General features: G+C 34.4%; 1 protein-coding gene across 8 annotated transcripts; it reads right to left on the bottom strand.

Moving 5' to 3' along the window:
• Nucleotides 1–1,782: 1,782 nt before the first annotated feature.
• On the bottom strand, nt 1,783–14,935 carry LOC122275461. Of its 8 annotated transcripts, none has more exons than XM_043084541.1 (8): nt 14,721–14,935; nt 14,249–14,354; nt 13,584–13,622; nt 13,293–13,401; nt 11,903–11,976; nt 10,300–10,341; nt 3,468–3,697; nt 1,783–2,568 (listed from the first exon to the last, which is right to left on the bottom strand). In XM_043084541.1, the coding sequence occupies exons 1-8, from the start codon at nt 14,766–14,768 to the stop codon at nt 2,374–2,376; spliced, it is 843 nt and encodes a 280-aa protein (XP_042940475.1). In that variant the 5' UTR covers nt 14,769–14,935; the 3' UTR covers nt 1,783–2,373. The 8 variants fall into 8 exon arrangements, with proteins under 8 accessions (XP_042940475.1, XP_042940522.1, XP_042940515.1 ...); XM_043084588.1 differs by having other exon boundaries at nt 14,755–14,934; XM_043084581.1 differs by having other exon boundaries at nt 14,731–14,934.

The following is a 14,935-nucleotide window of genomic DNA, read 5'->3' on the forward strand; positions in this document are numbered from 1 at the left end:
TACAACCTATTTACCACTCATGTGCATTTCAAATTTTTTTATTTTTATTTCATTTTCTTTTAAGTATTTTTTTAACATTCTTAATCATTAAGAAAAAATTTTAAAAAAATATAATTTTATTAATACTCACTTTCTTAATCATTAAGTAAAATAAAAAGTTAAAAAAAATTAAATACAAAAAAAGTTATAGATAAGTTATAATTGAGCAGTAATAATATCATTTTCTATCTAATAATATAGTTATCAGAATGAGAATGTTAAGATATATACTATGGTTACACATCTATTTTATTTTAACATTATATTTTATGATATTTAAATCACTAACCTGCATCAGCATGCACGGATGGGGTAGGAGGAGGTTAAATTTTCTGACAGAAGAATAAGTAGTAGTCGTAGAATCAACATTCCTGAACTTCCGTGATATTGATCATAATCAGGGATATAGTTCATGTGTAGGGTAATTTTCAAAGACAAATCCAGTAGAGAACCTTTCCTGGCAAAAGACAATTTTCTGATTTACGTACGTTTAGCTTCAAGTGAATTAAGAAAATGGCAAAGGAATAAGCAAAAATGAAAGATGCTTTCTTTTAATAAAGCCATATATATGAAGTTGATGTATGCAAGGGAACCGAAGAAAAAAGGAAAGAGACGGTAAGGGTAAATGTCATAACAGTCGCATTTTGAAGAAGTGATAGGAGAGATATTTCATGATTGCATTCAGAACGCGACGACGGACAATGAAGTTGCCATGATCCTTCCTCGAAAAAGGATGAAAAGTCGTGCTTTTTCAGAGCCATTAAAAATATAAATAAAATCAAAGCAAAGCGTATGGTTTTTGTTTTGGTTTGTCTCATTCTCATTTTTGCTGTGGCGTCGCTGGCGACTGGGTCCCCCAAGCTGACTGCACTAAGTTTTGATCTGCAACGTGTCACGTAAGGCCAAGATGAGTCAATCAAGACGGGTCCCTTTAGCCATGCACATATCATTGGCAAATAAATAGCACACCCCACACAAGGAAATAATATTTACGTATTGCTTGAGAGTAAGTTTATCAGAGAATCATTCGTCCTAATCCAAATCTCCCTTACTCAAAATAATATTTTATTTAATTTTTAATTTAAATTTAATCTTTTACTCACTATCAAAACCTTGCCGAAACTTTTTTTTTTCCTTCTTTGAAAACCTCTCAGATTCTCTCGCCATATGTAATTATCTCTTTGAAATTTAAGTTTGCATTTAGGTTTAGTTTGGCATATAACCATTTTCATTTTATAATTATAATTTTTTTAAATTTTTATACAAAATATAATAAATAATTTAACTTTTTTTAACTTTTTTAAATTTCAAAACAATAATAATATTAAAATAATATTATATCGTAAAATTTAAAATTCTCATCTATCAAACCAAATCATGTTGTTAAATTGAGTTAAGATAAGTTGCATTCTTTATAAATAATAATGAGTTGAGATGGTTAAGTAAATTTTGCGAGACCCATCTAAAATGAATTTAAATGTATTTAAATGTTAAGATGAATTTAAATACATTTTTATGAAATTGAAAAAAGACTGTGAATCACGTGTATAAAGAAGCGTTGAATTAAAAAAAATTGTGAATGTCACATGTAAAAAAATATTAAGTTAAATAATATTTAGTAATTTGATAATTATGTATTTGAATGTTAGGGTAAGTTTAAATTTGAAGTCAACTCAAATTAGGTCAGCGTGTTCCAAACGTAGCATGTTAGCAAAGTTGCCATTCTTTCTTGGCACAAGAACCTAAATACGACCAACCAAATTAAATATAATGAAATCCTTATAACATTCCTTATAAGTTGGTGTTATAAAATTCTGGGTTTAAAGTTTAAACCCAATCAGACTTGAAAGGCAAGGCATATGGAAAAGTAGGAAAACCCATCCTACCTATTCTTTTACCACCTCATAAATACTGGAGCATTTATATGTCGAAACATTATTGTTCAATCCAACAATGCCTATCATATTAGGCTATTTTTATTAAGATTCTTCTCATCATCAAGCTGCCGCCCCGCCACTGCTGCCGCCATTAAATGGGCTCAAGTGTTCAAGTTTTCGGTGCTTGAAGCGGCCTTTCATTCCGCAGTCTTGATTTTGGCAGGCTTTAGTTAGCTTGAAATCTTTAGTTTCAGCTAATACAAGTAACCAATGGCCTTCCATCCATAAAAACTAAAAAGCGAAGGAAGTTATTGGGGGGAATAGTTATCTGATGAAATGACCATAAATCCCCGAACTTCAATACATTCCTACATAATTCACATTGCCAATCTTCAAACTCTCAAATCAGTCTTCTCATAATCACAACTAATAGTTTCTTTCATCTTTCTTCTCTTGATTATCCCAGATGTTGAGAATTTATGGGGACATCCTGACGGCGCATTCGACGCCTCCGGTGAGATCTCTTATGGTCACGAGCATGTGTCCCGGGGGGAATGCTTGACGTACTAGGGATACGTATCTCATCCCTTAGAGCCAGATTACCGAAAACGCAATCAAAAGGATTCTCCATCAGATCAATTCCAGGGTTCCCCTATGACCCCACCAAAAAAAAAAAAAAACTCAGATAAAAAAGAACGTTATCTTAAAGAAATAAAAAGGAGTTCTAAATGCCAGGAAGAAAAACAAGTGTGGAGTTGCATTTCTATAAGAAGTTAAAATGTCCCCTCATAGCTAAGCCACAGGTGAAGTTATCATAATAAGGCAATTGAGACCAATTGATCTATCTTGAAAAGGGGAAAATCGTATACAGAGACACAGAAAAGGAATCAATTATGGCCACTAGGGCAATGATCGCCCGCAGAGAAAGCAGAAGTCAGGATTGTTTCTCCAAGGCATGAGAACAAATAGTACATTATTGACTACTGAAAAGAAATATATATTTTTTTTTTCCGACTACAGAAAACAGAGATGAAAGAAGTCAGGATGTTTCTGTAAGAGGTAATGACAAATAGTGAATAATTTACTACTGATTAGTACGTGCATTTTTTTTCTTTTTTCCTTTTTGCAAACAGGACAACTTTTATTCAAGCTCTTGAAAACTCAATACCACTGTTTGCACAATTTTTGGGAATGTTCATGCCTTTAGTGTAGACCGCCCATTCAGTTGGATCCTTGCAGCTGCTCTATGAACAGCTAAAACGTATCTTTAGCAGAACCGGCGACATTCAATGGTGTAAATGCAATATAACTTCTTTGATATGTACAATGTGTTTAGCTGATGAAAATCAATTCTTAACATGAAATACTTTTTACTCAAATTCGAACAGGCAATAAAATTCACATTTAAAGGATATAAGCAGGCACTAGAACTTCAGTTGCAACAGAGCTAAAACCATTTTTTGGCACTTCAATCGTTGGTTTCAAACAGAATCTCCATATAATATGTTGTCCATTCTCTGAAGATAAAAAAGATTATGTAAGGGTACTTACAGGAACTTGTTTGGACTCAGAATTAGATCTTTTGCTATCAGAGTCATCACGGGGGTCACTATGCGTTGTGTTGTAGGAATTCGTGTGGTTTTTGTGTGAGTCAGCATGGTAGTTGCTGTTGGAGTCACTTTTGGAGTAGCTGGGAGAGTCACTCTCGTGTGCACTTTGACCACGAATAAAATCATTAGAGCGATTTCGATACCGCCACAGTTGTTTTGGCTGATCCGGGTCTGTATCATCAAAAACTTCTTCAGGATAAAAATGCTTAGAGATAAGCTTCATTCTCCAAGGATCATGCTGGTACTTTGTTAAAATTCTGTTATTTGAAATATATTTCGTAAGTAATATAACTATGCAAGTCTATCTTCATACAAAAGTAAAAACAGGCAAGGCGAAGAATGGAGTAGATGCAGAACTGTTTTGGAAAAAAAAATAGATACAGGTTTGCTATATTCAACGAAGGATAATGCAACGTATATCAGTTCAATTTGGAGGAAAGTTGGGCAGACTACTTCGGTATTAATAGTCTATGCATCTTAAGGAAATGGATGATGTTGTAATGTGACGTATACTACAATAATCATATAAATATGGTTGTCTAGTCCCCGAACATTGTAACATGACATGCTATTATAAAGAAGAGACTCAAGAAGATCCAGGAGGGAATAGCATTTTAAAGAAGAGAGTTCTTAAATGCTTCGTTAAATTGTAGTAATGTGCATCTGTTAAAACAATTCTAATAAATAAATATTGTTTTCTCTTGTATACTTCCTGTATACTAGGGTTGCGCTCTTGGCTATTAAGAGAGCTGATTTTACATATAAAAAATAATAACAAAGATCCACCACACATAAGAATCATTAAATTTCAAATCTAAGGATGTCAATACTGGTAAAAACTCCCGTATACTATCTTAGAACATTGATATCTCAAACTGCGGCAGAGAAAGCTCAGATAATCTGGATAATCCAGATGAAGTTAACAGGTCAAAACACAATTGAATCACATTGACATTCACCAAATCACCTCAGCAACTGCTTGAGTGCCCATCCACAACCAAAGTTACAGGCTAAATATCTCCCCAGTTTTTTTTATCAGCAAGTAAGAACTTTATTATTAAGAAAAGTAGGCATAACCAAATACACGGCATATACAAGAGCAATACCTATACATGATTGTCTAAAGAGGTAAATCATGAATGTTTTTATTTTTATTTTTTATTTTTATGGTTAATCAAGAAATTATATACATAGAAATAGGCAAAGCCCAGGTACACAAGAAGTATACATGAGAAACACCTAGCTAGAGGCTACAATAGAAAGAAGAAGGTCCTGGACCGGGTAGGTTTGGTAATAAAAAATTCTCATCTCAAATTCAAAATTCTCATCTCATCATTACACCTTTCTCAAATTCTCATACAAAATATAATAAATAATTCAACTTTTTCAAATCCCAATACAACTTTTTCAAATCCCAATACAATAATATTACTAAAATTAATATTTTAAACTCTCATCTCAAACTCAAAATTCTCATCTCTACCCCCAAACCTCCCCGTTACAATCAATAGCCCCCGCCCATTAGAACAATGACTTAAGAAAAAAAAACTTTTACCTCCTCCATAGTTCTCTCTTGATCTTCAAAGCTTTTGGCATTTCACTCACTCCAAATACAACAACACATACATATTGGGACCATTCTCCAAATTGCCGCTACCTATTGGGAAATCATGAATGTTCATGCCATTAAAATCTATTACAATTGACCTACAGAATAAGGTATTGATAAAAAAAAAAAAGTTCTAAGCTTGTCCATTCATGATCCCCAAAACTCCCCCATTCCTCTTCACCCATATGCACCCCCATAAACAGATTAGGCCCCATCTTCCACATAGCTGCTATTTGAGAGTTACCTTGGATACCTCTCCAACTTGCCAGTAATGGGGTGGTTGATGTACAAAAGAAGTGAGAGGAGCGTATGGAGTGGGTTTATGGAAACATATAAGAAGACAGTGGGAGGTCTTCTCTTGCTATACTCGATTTTGTCTAGGAGAAGGAACCCGTATTAAGTTTTGGTATGACACTCGGTGTGACCATGTTGCTCTAAAGGAATCTTTTCCTTCATTATTCAGAGTTGCAACAGACATTGATGCCTCAATAGCAGACGTAAGGGAAAGATAAGGGGAGCAAATCCAATGGAACATCAACTTCAGTAGGGCGGCACAAGATTGGGAGATGAGCAGTTTTGAAGCCTTTTACAGCCTTTTGTATTCTTGTGAACCATGTAATTCACAGGATAGTCTATGGTGGATACCTGTAGCTAAAGACACTTTCTTGGTGCGCTCTTTTTATAAGTCTCTTACTCAAGAGACACCTATCTAGTTTCCATGGAGAAATGGAGACATAAGGCGCCACCCAAAGCAGCGTTCTTTGTGTGGACAACATCCTTGGGTAAGATTCTCACAACTAATAATTTGAGGAAGCGTAGGGTGATCATTCGAGATTGGTGTTGCATGTGTAGGAACGGAGTGAATCGGTGGACCATCTCTTAATACATTGTGAGAGAGCGAGAGGGTTATGGAATGAGGTTCTTGGCAGAATTAACTTGGCTTGGGTTATGCTTGAGAATGTGGTAGGGGTTTTGGCCAGTTAGACAAATTTGAGAGGCAATCAACAGATAAAAGATGTGTGGAAGATGATCCCCATATGCATCATGTGGTGTTTATGGTAAGAGTGCAATAAAAGGATGTTCGAGGACAAAAAGAGATCGATGGAGGAATTGAAAGCTTTCTTTATTAGAACTCTTTGTAATTAGACCATAGCGGTTGATTTCAATGGCTTAGGGTTACATGATTTTCTTATTTCCACTGCTCATACCTAGCTATGGCAACTATACATTGTATCGGGCTTTTGCCTATTCATTGATGAATATAATTTATTTACTTATTAATAATGATTAAAAAAAAAAAAAAAACTTGCCAGTAAATCAACCACCCTTTGTGGCCCACGTAGCCCCACTCTAGCAAGGATACCATTCCATAAGCTCATGACTACTTCACAATGCAATAATAAGTGGTCCACGGGCTACCCACTTTTCTTGCACATGTAGCACCAATCCAACACAATGATTCGGAACTTCCTTAGATTATCTAAGGTGAGAATCTTCCCTAATGAAGCTGTCCATACAAAGAAAGAAGCTTTTAAGGGGGCCTTAGTCTTCCATATGTTTTATGGGAATGGCTTTGTATCATGTGTCATAAGGGACTTGTAGAATGAACGAACAGTGAATCTTCCCTCAGTTAACTGGACTATTTGGAAGCATGTGGTTCAGATTTGAACCTAGGACCAATACCATCCCACCCCAAGTGTTTACCATCTCAACTCAGCACTGTGAAATAAAACCCAGCCCGGAACAAACCCGGGCAGAAATCGCATAGGAAAACTGGTCACTCCTGAAACCCTTCAGCCCTCTCTCTCTCTTTCGGAGCTTTTTTAACTCATGGATTCTTGTATATCTCTTAGCTTGTGTTCAAAGAGTGTTGGATTGGTAGATGTTGCAAGTCCTTTTGATTGTAGCTTGGTTTTTCCCCTGCATTTTATTTTGATTCAAGGGTTTTCAGTGCTAGCATTTTTCTTCCCAGGTTTTGTTTCGTTAATTGCAAAATTGGTTGAACTAGATTGTGTATGTATGATTGGTGTTTGGGTAAACTATGGGGCTTTCTTTCCATTCTAGGCAACATTTGACAGTAAAATCCATACACCCAGAAAGCTTTTTACAATACTGTAAAAACTCAAAGATTGATTCAACAACTAATCTTTAACTATATTAAGTTGTCTATGACCAAAGTTTGGAGAATTTTGGACAAAAACAATTTCAAAGTCCATATCATGCTTTTTTTATTAATTTTTAAGGCTTGGAAAAAAAACCCATGTGAATTCTAAATCCAAATGGCTCTCTCTCTCTCTCTCTCTCTCTCACACACACACACACACACACAAAAAAAAAAAAAGGTTGCAGACTAAAAATTGTGAAATTCTGTCAATGTTTGAGTTTTTCCTAACAAAATTGTTGAACAGGTGTTTCATCATAATTACTAATTACTGAATAAACAAAAAAGAACAATGCTCACCAGAGATTTGCTGATCAAATGAAAAAGAACAAAGAATGATAAAAGTGAAACAAGAGGCTTAAGAGGAAGAGATTTGTCTAGTGGGTTAGAGCTAGGACCAGGCTTGGGCCAGCAAATAACCTGATTGGGTTAAGGTGTCCAGGTTTTCAAGACAAGCAGTTGGGTGTTATGCACGAAATTTCTTGTTATTGTTGAAAATGCTTTACTGCTTTTTCTGACCTTCCATTTGCAAATTCATCAACTTATCTTATCACTTTTGAAGATACTCTCTGTTTTTTTTTTTTTTTTCTCTTGGATACTTGACTTGAATTTTCTGCAATTTTGGATTCTTGACCTTCTTGAAATCTGGGAAATCTTTGATTATTCACAAAGCTTTGCTTTGTTCATTGCTTGGAATTTCTTGTTATCTACTCATTTTGAAGATGCTCTCCTTATTGTTGTTCCTCATTTATTTGGGATGTTACTTACTTTAGTAAAATGATGTTCATAACTTCTATTTAAATTACCCAACCAATTGTTTGAAGAATAACCCTTTGTTAATATGTTACTAGCACATTTTGAAGATGCTTTCCTTATTATTCCTATTTTTCAATACTTTTCTTGAAATTCTCATATCCCTATTTCTGTTTGAACTTTCAATAGAGATCAAAGGTTGCTTGGTTGTAGATAGATCTGGCTTATAAATGATTTGTTTGTTTTTGTTTGTTTTTTTTTTTTTTTCTCCCTTTTTTTGGTGTTCTAGAGTTTGTAGTTTGCATAATTATTTCATTCGACTTGAATGATCAGCTTTGTTTACTCCCAACTCAAATAGGAGTATTGACTATAACTGATCATGCAATGACAGTTTCTATTTGATTAAAAAGAAAATCTTTTATAAAAGAATGATCGTGTTAACTCATATTGAAACTCATAGCTAAGATTTGTGATTTTGTGTGAGCTGTTTATGTCAAAACATAGATGATTTCTACTCCATTTATTATGTGTGCTTGATTATTTATTTGTTGTGTTTGATTATTTATTCTATTGTGGTTGGTGGTCTTTATTACTCAATAACAGATGGAAGAATATTCTATGAGTTGTAATGTTGGTACAACCCATGGGGTTGGTGGTGACTCTTCTTCTATTCCAGTGGATGTGGAGGAGCATGGTTGTAACAACCTGTTCCCATAGGATAGAGATGTTACTAACGTACATAATATAATGCCCGTTAAAGAGATTCATATCCTGAAATACCTCATTTATTGAAAACATTAACTAAACTGAACATAACTATTTTTGAAAACATAAAATTGAAAACGTAAAAATAAAACTAACCCTACGCGTGACTTTTTATTCAAAAATCATAAAAGAAACTAAGTCCTTGCACTAGATCTACTCCTGGTCCTCCAGCTTTACGTCCTTACAATCATCATCTGTGACAGTTAAACGTAGAAGGGAACAAAGAACAAACAAACAAACAAAAAATGAGTCGAATACTCAGTAAATAGTACATCATACTGTAAAACATAACTTAACAAAACTTAATTTTTGAAATAATCTTCAAACAAACATATATCATTCACAGATTCTCATAGCATGTCTATTCATCATCAACATGAGCGGAAACATACATAATCATCGCTAACATATAAACGTAAATGCATAAATTACTTGTTTATTTTGTCTTTCACTTATTATATAGTGAACCACGCCTGAATCCGTGGCACCCTATAACTTGTCATAACATAGAGAGCGTGTTTCACTCAACATAAGGTGAACCACACTTGATTCCGTGGCACCGCATAACATAACTTGTGGTGAACACGCTAAGGTCTGTGTAACCCTTAACATAACTTATGATGAACACGCTTAGGTCTGTGTCATTAACATAACTTATGATGAACACGCTTAGGTCTGTGTCATTAACATAACTTGTGATGAACACACTTAGGTCCTTGTCATCCTTAACATAACTTGTGATGAACACGCTTAGATCTGCGTCATCCTTAACATAACTTGAAGTGAAACACGTTTAGGTCTGTGTTTCACTTAACATATGGTGAACCACACCTAGGTCCGTGGCACCGTTTTAACATAGCTTGTAGTGAACACGCTTACGTCTGTATCACCCTTAAACATATTATCTTTCTTAATGCATAAGAACTTATTTAATATCATGAACTTTTCTAGCATGGCATATACTTGTAAATGGCAAAGCACAACATGGCATATCCTTGCACATGGCATATTCTTGTACACGGCACAACATCACCTAAACATAAACATTCCATGGCATACATGATCTGAGTTCTATATGAACTTTACATAACATTCTAGATCTAAATACTTCATGACATTACATAACATATATGATTTAATAACTACATGAATATGGCATACACGATCTAAGTACTACATGAACATTGCATATATGATCTGGTTATTTTATTACCTGGCATACTTGACTTAAAATTGCTACATGAACATTTCATGGTTTCCATGTGATTTTAGGATCATTCAATCCATCAATCAACAATCTATAATAGCATAACATATATAAGCTTACTTTCATATAAGTAATCATAGTTCATAGAAGTTCGTGAAAGAAATCTAACCTTGACTTGGCTCTTAGCGTAACGTAGATAACCATCATAAGCATATCATATATTCATACCCAATTAGAATATTTACAGTAAGCATGCATTTATATGGTCATACCATTACCTCTTAGCGTTGCTTCCAAAATCTTACGTCGTAGCTCATGACCTATATGAGGCACTATTTGTCACTAACGTGTCGTAGCATTATAAATACTTAAAATAATATCAAAGAGATAATTTAATAAATATTCAATTATACAAAGATTTCATAAAATAATAATATTTAAAACTCATATCATATTACTTAATATTCTGTGTAAACGTATATCTTAATAATTTTGTAAAAATCTAGTTAAAGGTCAATTGAAATATTAACTAAAATAATAGGCTAAAAGTATACTTTAAAAAAAAGGAAGGCCCAAGGCCCAATTGAAGAAAATTGTTCACTTAAACACTAAAAACAGTTTCTGTAAGAAAAAGAAATATAACCAGCCCACTTTAAACATCAAGCCCATATGAATCCAACCCACCTAACTATTATGATAATTTCTGAAATATAATAGAATCAAGCCCAATTTAAAACAAACCCAGCCCAAGTTTAAAATTAACTCCAGTCCAACAGCAAAGCCCACGTAAATAAAAACACCCTTAAAGCCCATTTTGTCATATACCCTTAAAAGGTTGGAAGTATAATTGGCTTTTTGGAAACTCAACAGCAAATTTTTATGGGCACAAATGGCATTTCACCAACAATGAGATCTAGAGACTTCTTACTGCAGTTAAAATATAAGGTTCGAAAGTCAAGTTGGTGATACACAACAAAACTCAAGGGGCATTTTTTGGAATTAACTCAAAACAACATGGATATTTTGAAAAAAAGTAGAAATAAACCATAAAAGGTGACCCCATGTTTCAGTTTGACCGACTGGAAAATTAAGCCCAACACCCACTTCCTTAAAACACATAATTTATTTCTAGAACTCCAAAGGCTGGAATAAAGCAGATGAGGGTAAAAGACAGCAAATGATATCGGTGAGAGTAAAGCAGATGAAAAGGCAATGGTGCAAGGCAAGAGAGAGAGAGATCTGCCAGGAACTTACCGAAAATGGTACAGGGTGCCTGATCAGCGGTTTCTGGGCAGTCAGGAAAGTGCTCCGATGTCCTCTATGGTGGTTAGCGGTAGCTGAAAAAATAAGGGGGCTGCGCAAGTTTTTTTTTTTTTTCCTCTGATTCAACTAGATTTTTCTTGTGTTCAATTCCAAGGATCCCGTGGGATTTATAGATGAGGGAGAGGGAGATGCCGTGGGTAATCTGGAGGCATTTGAATTCAACTAGAATTTGGAAAACTACTCCCACGAGGAAAGAAACACCGAGAGGATAAGAGTTTTGAAGTGTTTGAATTGAAAATTAGTTTCAGATAAGGAAACTACTCACTCTGGAAACCAAACAGAAAAATAAAAGAGATGTATGGTTTAACAGTGGAGAAATCCTATTCAAAACAAATTACTACCTCAAAATATATCTAATAAAAATAATAATAACAATAATAATAATAATTACTTTTTTTTTTTGGGATCAGGATGTTACAATGGTAGTCTCATGTAGGAATAATTCTCACGCATTTATGGTGTATATTGTTAATGATTGAATTTTCAGGTTGAAGTTGTTGCTCTTTCTAGTTATGAAGAAAAAAGAGCAATTTAAAGAGCAAGTATGCATCCACTTACACAGGTTAGCTACTTGACTTGCTTTTTCTGGTTTATCTTTAGAATATCTGGTATATTTGCTCCTTTTCAGAGGCCTTTCAAGTTTTCAGATTTGAGGTTAGTGAAAATGCAAGCATAAATTCAGACTTTCTAACTTGGCAGAGAAAGAGAGAAACTATCAGTTCATGCAGAATTTCACTAACGCTGTATGGAACGTCTTGAAGCAATATAACCAAAAGCTCAAGGTATTAATTCATTAATAGTAACTTTTGGTTAAACGTTTTCATCTATTATGAACTATGAATTAGTAACTGCTTTCAATCTTTAAGAATGTCTTAGATTTTTTTTTTTTTTTTATACGTAAGAAATAAATTTTATTGATACAAATGAAATAGAGAATGTCTTAGAAATTTTAATATCTCTAACAATGCAATTTCATTAGTAAACTGTCTGGCATAATCTATCCCAAATTTCATTAGTTTTATATCCTTTCCAAATATTAATAGGATTTTTTACATGAGCAGGATAATTGTCATTGAAGCTAATGAAGAGCTAAGGTCCATCTTTAAGAGAGAAGTACATCTCATCCTCAAGAGAGAAGCTAATGGGATATGACCATGGAACTGAATTTGTAACTCACATCTTGTAATTTTATATTTTGTAATGTAATGTTAAATATCAAACAATGTAACATTTAGTGGATTGTAGTGTGTTGCTTGCATTTTACATGATGAATATTGGATCTTTTTTTTACATGCATTTAGTTAAAAAGTCAATTGATTGTTTATACCTTCAGTTATTTTTGACATAAAATTTAGTTTTTCATTTTGATATATTTTTATTATCATGGACAATGTCAATGCAATGGTATTATGTTTTCAACATTATTTTCTTTCTTGAAAAACTTGAATAAAATATAATATAAAATAATATGCTTTTCAAAATTTCTTTTTTTCTGAAAAAAAAATATTAATAAAATATAGGCTTAAAAAAAACCTGGGTACAACCCAGTACCTGGATTTCTGGGTTTTAAAAACCCAGTTTCATATGGGTACTGGCTCAGGTTTGAAACCCAGGTTCCGGTCTGGGTATCGGGTATACCCGGGTACCTGGTCCAGACCTGGCGAACAGTCTTACTTTGAAAACCCATTTGTTTAAATCAAATAATTGGTTGCACTTGACAATAATCTCAAACTGTTGATAAACTTCAGAACCTTCAGAAACTAGATAAATCGAAATTCTAAAATGATCTAAAATCCAAGCGATGTTGGCTAAGGCTCATTAACTACCTTCAAACAGAAAACATGGCTGTTGACGTGCATATTTGTGGAACAGAAAATCAATGTCAACCGGCACATTGCTCAAACTGGAGAAATTCACAACTAATAGCAAATAGGATGAGGATACGTACATCTTTGCCAACTCAAACTGCATTCGATCTCCAGTGCGTGCAAAAACACGATCAACCCATGAATCAAAGCGCTGACCACACCTCCACAACCCAAATAAAGCTGCAGTTACTGTAAAAAAAGGAAAGATTTAATGAACTAGGAAAGATTTCATGCAGATTGTGTAATATGAGCATTATTTTATAGGTAACCCAGAGGGGGAATTGTGTCAGAGAATGTTTCATCATCCTATTCAAACGTAATACGAGTATAACCAATGTTGATCACTTGTAAGAGCCAGAGGTTGATCCTACCTCCTGAAAGGCTGATTTGAGAAAGCAAATTCAGTCTCCCTGTTGCTGCCAGAAAGGGACAGATCACAGAAGTTACAGAGCAATATTAGAAAAGAGCAAGAAAAGCAGTAACAACATCAATATGCTGAACATACAAAATTGTTAACCACACTTGGGCACAGATTTTAATTTCTCACATCTATCATGAAAGTTAAAAGCAAAATTGTAGTCTCCTTGACCTACATTATTAAAAAAACCCATTGAAATAAAAAGGACTAACATAAATTTCATGCTTCAAGATTCAGATCCAAAGGAGCGGGAGGTTAATATACCAACAAAAGTTTCAAGCATGGCTTTTCCCATGACATAGCATTACACAAAACAACAACAACAATCCACAACCAAACATTATAGAACTTTATGTGGAGAAACAAATGGTTCTACGAATAATTTTAAAAGAAAATCCATGGATATAAACAGCTGTCGGGTTGCCCTAACGATTTGCCGCACAAGGTTTTATACATTAACAATAGGTACAGAAAAAATGTGCAGACAAGTAGATCCTTTTTCCCCCGAAATTATATTCATGAATACGCATCATAACTTGTATATGATGGTAAAATACAAGTAAGCATCATCGACGGGAGATATAACACGTGCAGCACCGGCATTTTTAAACCACATACCTGAATACATAAGGCAACCGGCAGCAAGAGTGTTAAGCCTAAGAAACCGACCGGCATCGGACTTGCACGCTCGGAAAAAGTCTTCCTCTTCAGGTCTTATTTTCTCCTGATGATGATAATAAAGTTTTTTACTTATAAAAAAATAAAAAAATTATCCTGCTGAAACACACATTTTAGCCTATAATGCGATTTATGAAATTGACAAAATCTAAATAACTTAATCTGATCAATATTTTCATATATGCTTGCACTGCCCCTGGCAGGCTTTGTGATTAGCAGTTCCGAAACAATTTTTTCTTGCTCTGGTAGCCAACGGAAACAAGAAAAACACTTTCAATAAGCAAAACGAAAGCAATCCCAAACAGATAGAAGAAACAAGTAGCCACTGCTAGAAGAGGGGGAAAATTGAAGGGAGAGAAGGTAATTGCTAGGGTTTGGATGGAGCCCTAGCTGTGGGGTGAAGTAGAAGAACCTTTTTGGACCTGAGAGCTTGTTCGAGATCGTACATGATTTTGGCCATTTTTTACGTTTCAGTCTTCTGTCATTAGCTACAGCAGCTTTTAAGGAAAAAGCACTTTCTCCAGCTCGAGAAGAGGAAAATGGAAAATGCTACATGCTAGTTTGAGTAATAGTGGTTCGTTTGAGAAAAGGAAAACACTGCTATTCCCTCTTCACTTGCCTCCTCAA

This window comes from Carya illinoinensis, chromosome 1 (assembly GCF_018687715.1).
Source record: "Carya illinoinensis cultivar Pawnee chromosome 1, C.illinoinensisPawnee_v1, whole genome shotgun sequence".
NCBI lineage: Eukaryota > Viridiplantae > Streptophyta > Magnoliopsida > Fagales > Juglandaceae > Carya > Carya illinoinensis.

Bases quoted from the DNA above. Each gene is read 5' to 3' on its own strand.
- LOC122275461 (XM_043084532.1), bottom strand. From the start codon at position 14,768: ATGGCCAAAATCATGTACGATCTCGAACAAGCTCTCAGGTCCAAAAAG. The intron at 13,629-14,248 runs GTATGTGGTTTA...CCTTTCTGGCAG, and splicing joins CGGTTGCCTTATGTATTCAG to CAACAGGGAGACTGAATTTG. The intron at 3,698-10,299 runs GTAATGGTATGA...TTGATGATACAG, and splicing joins TTTGGAAGCAACGCTAAGAG to ACCCGGATCAGCCAAAACAA.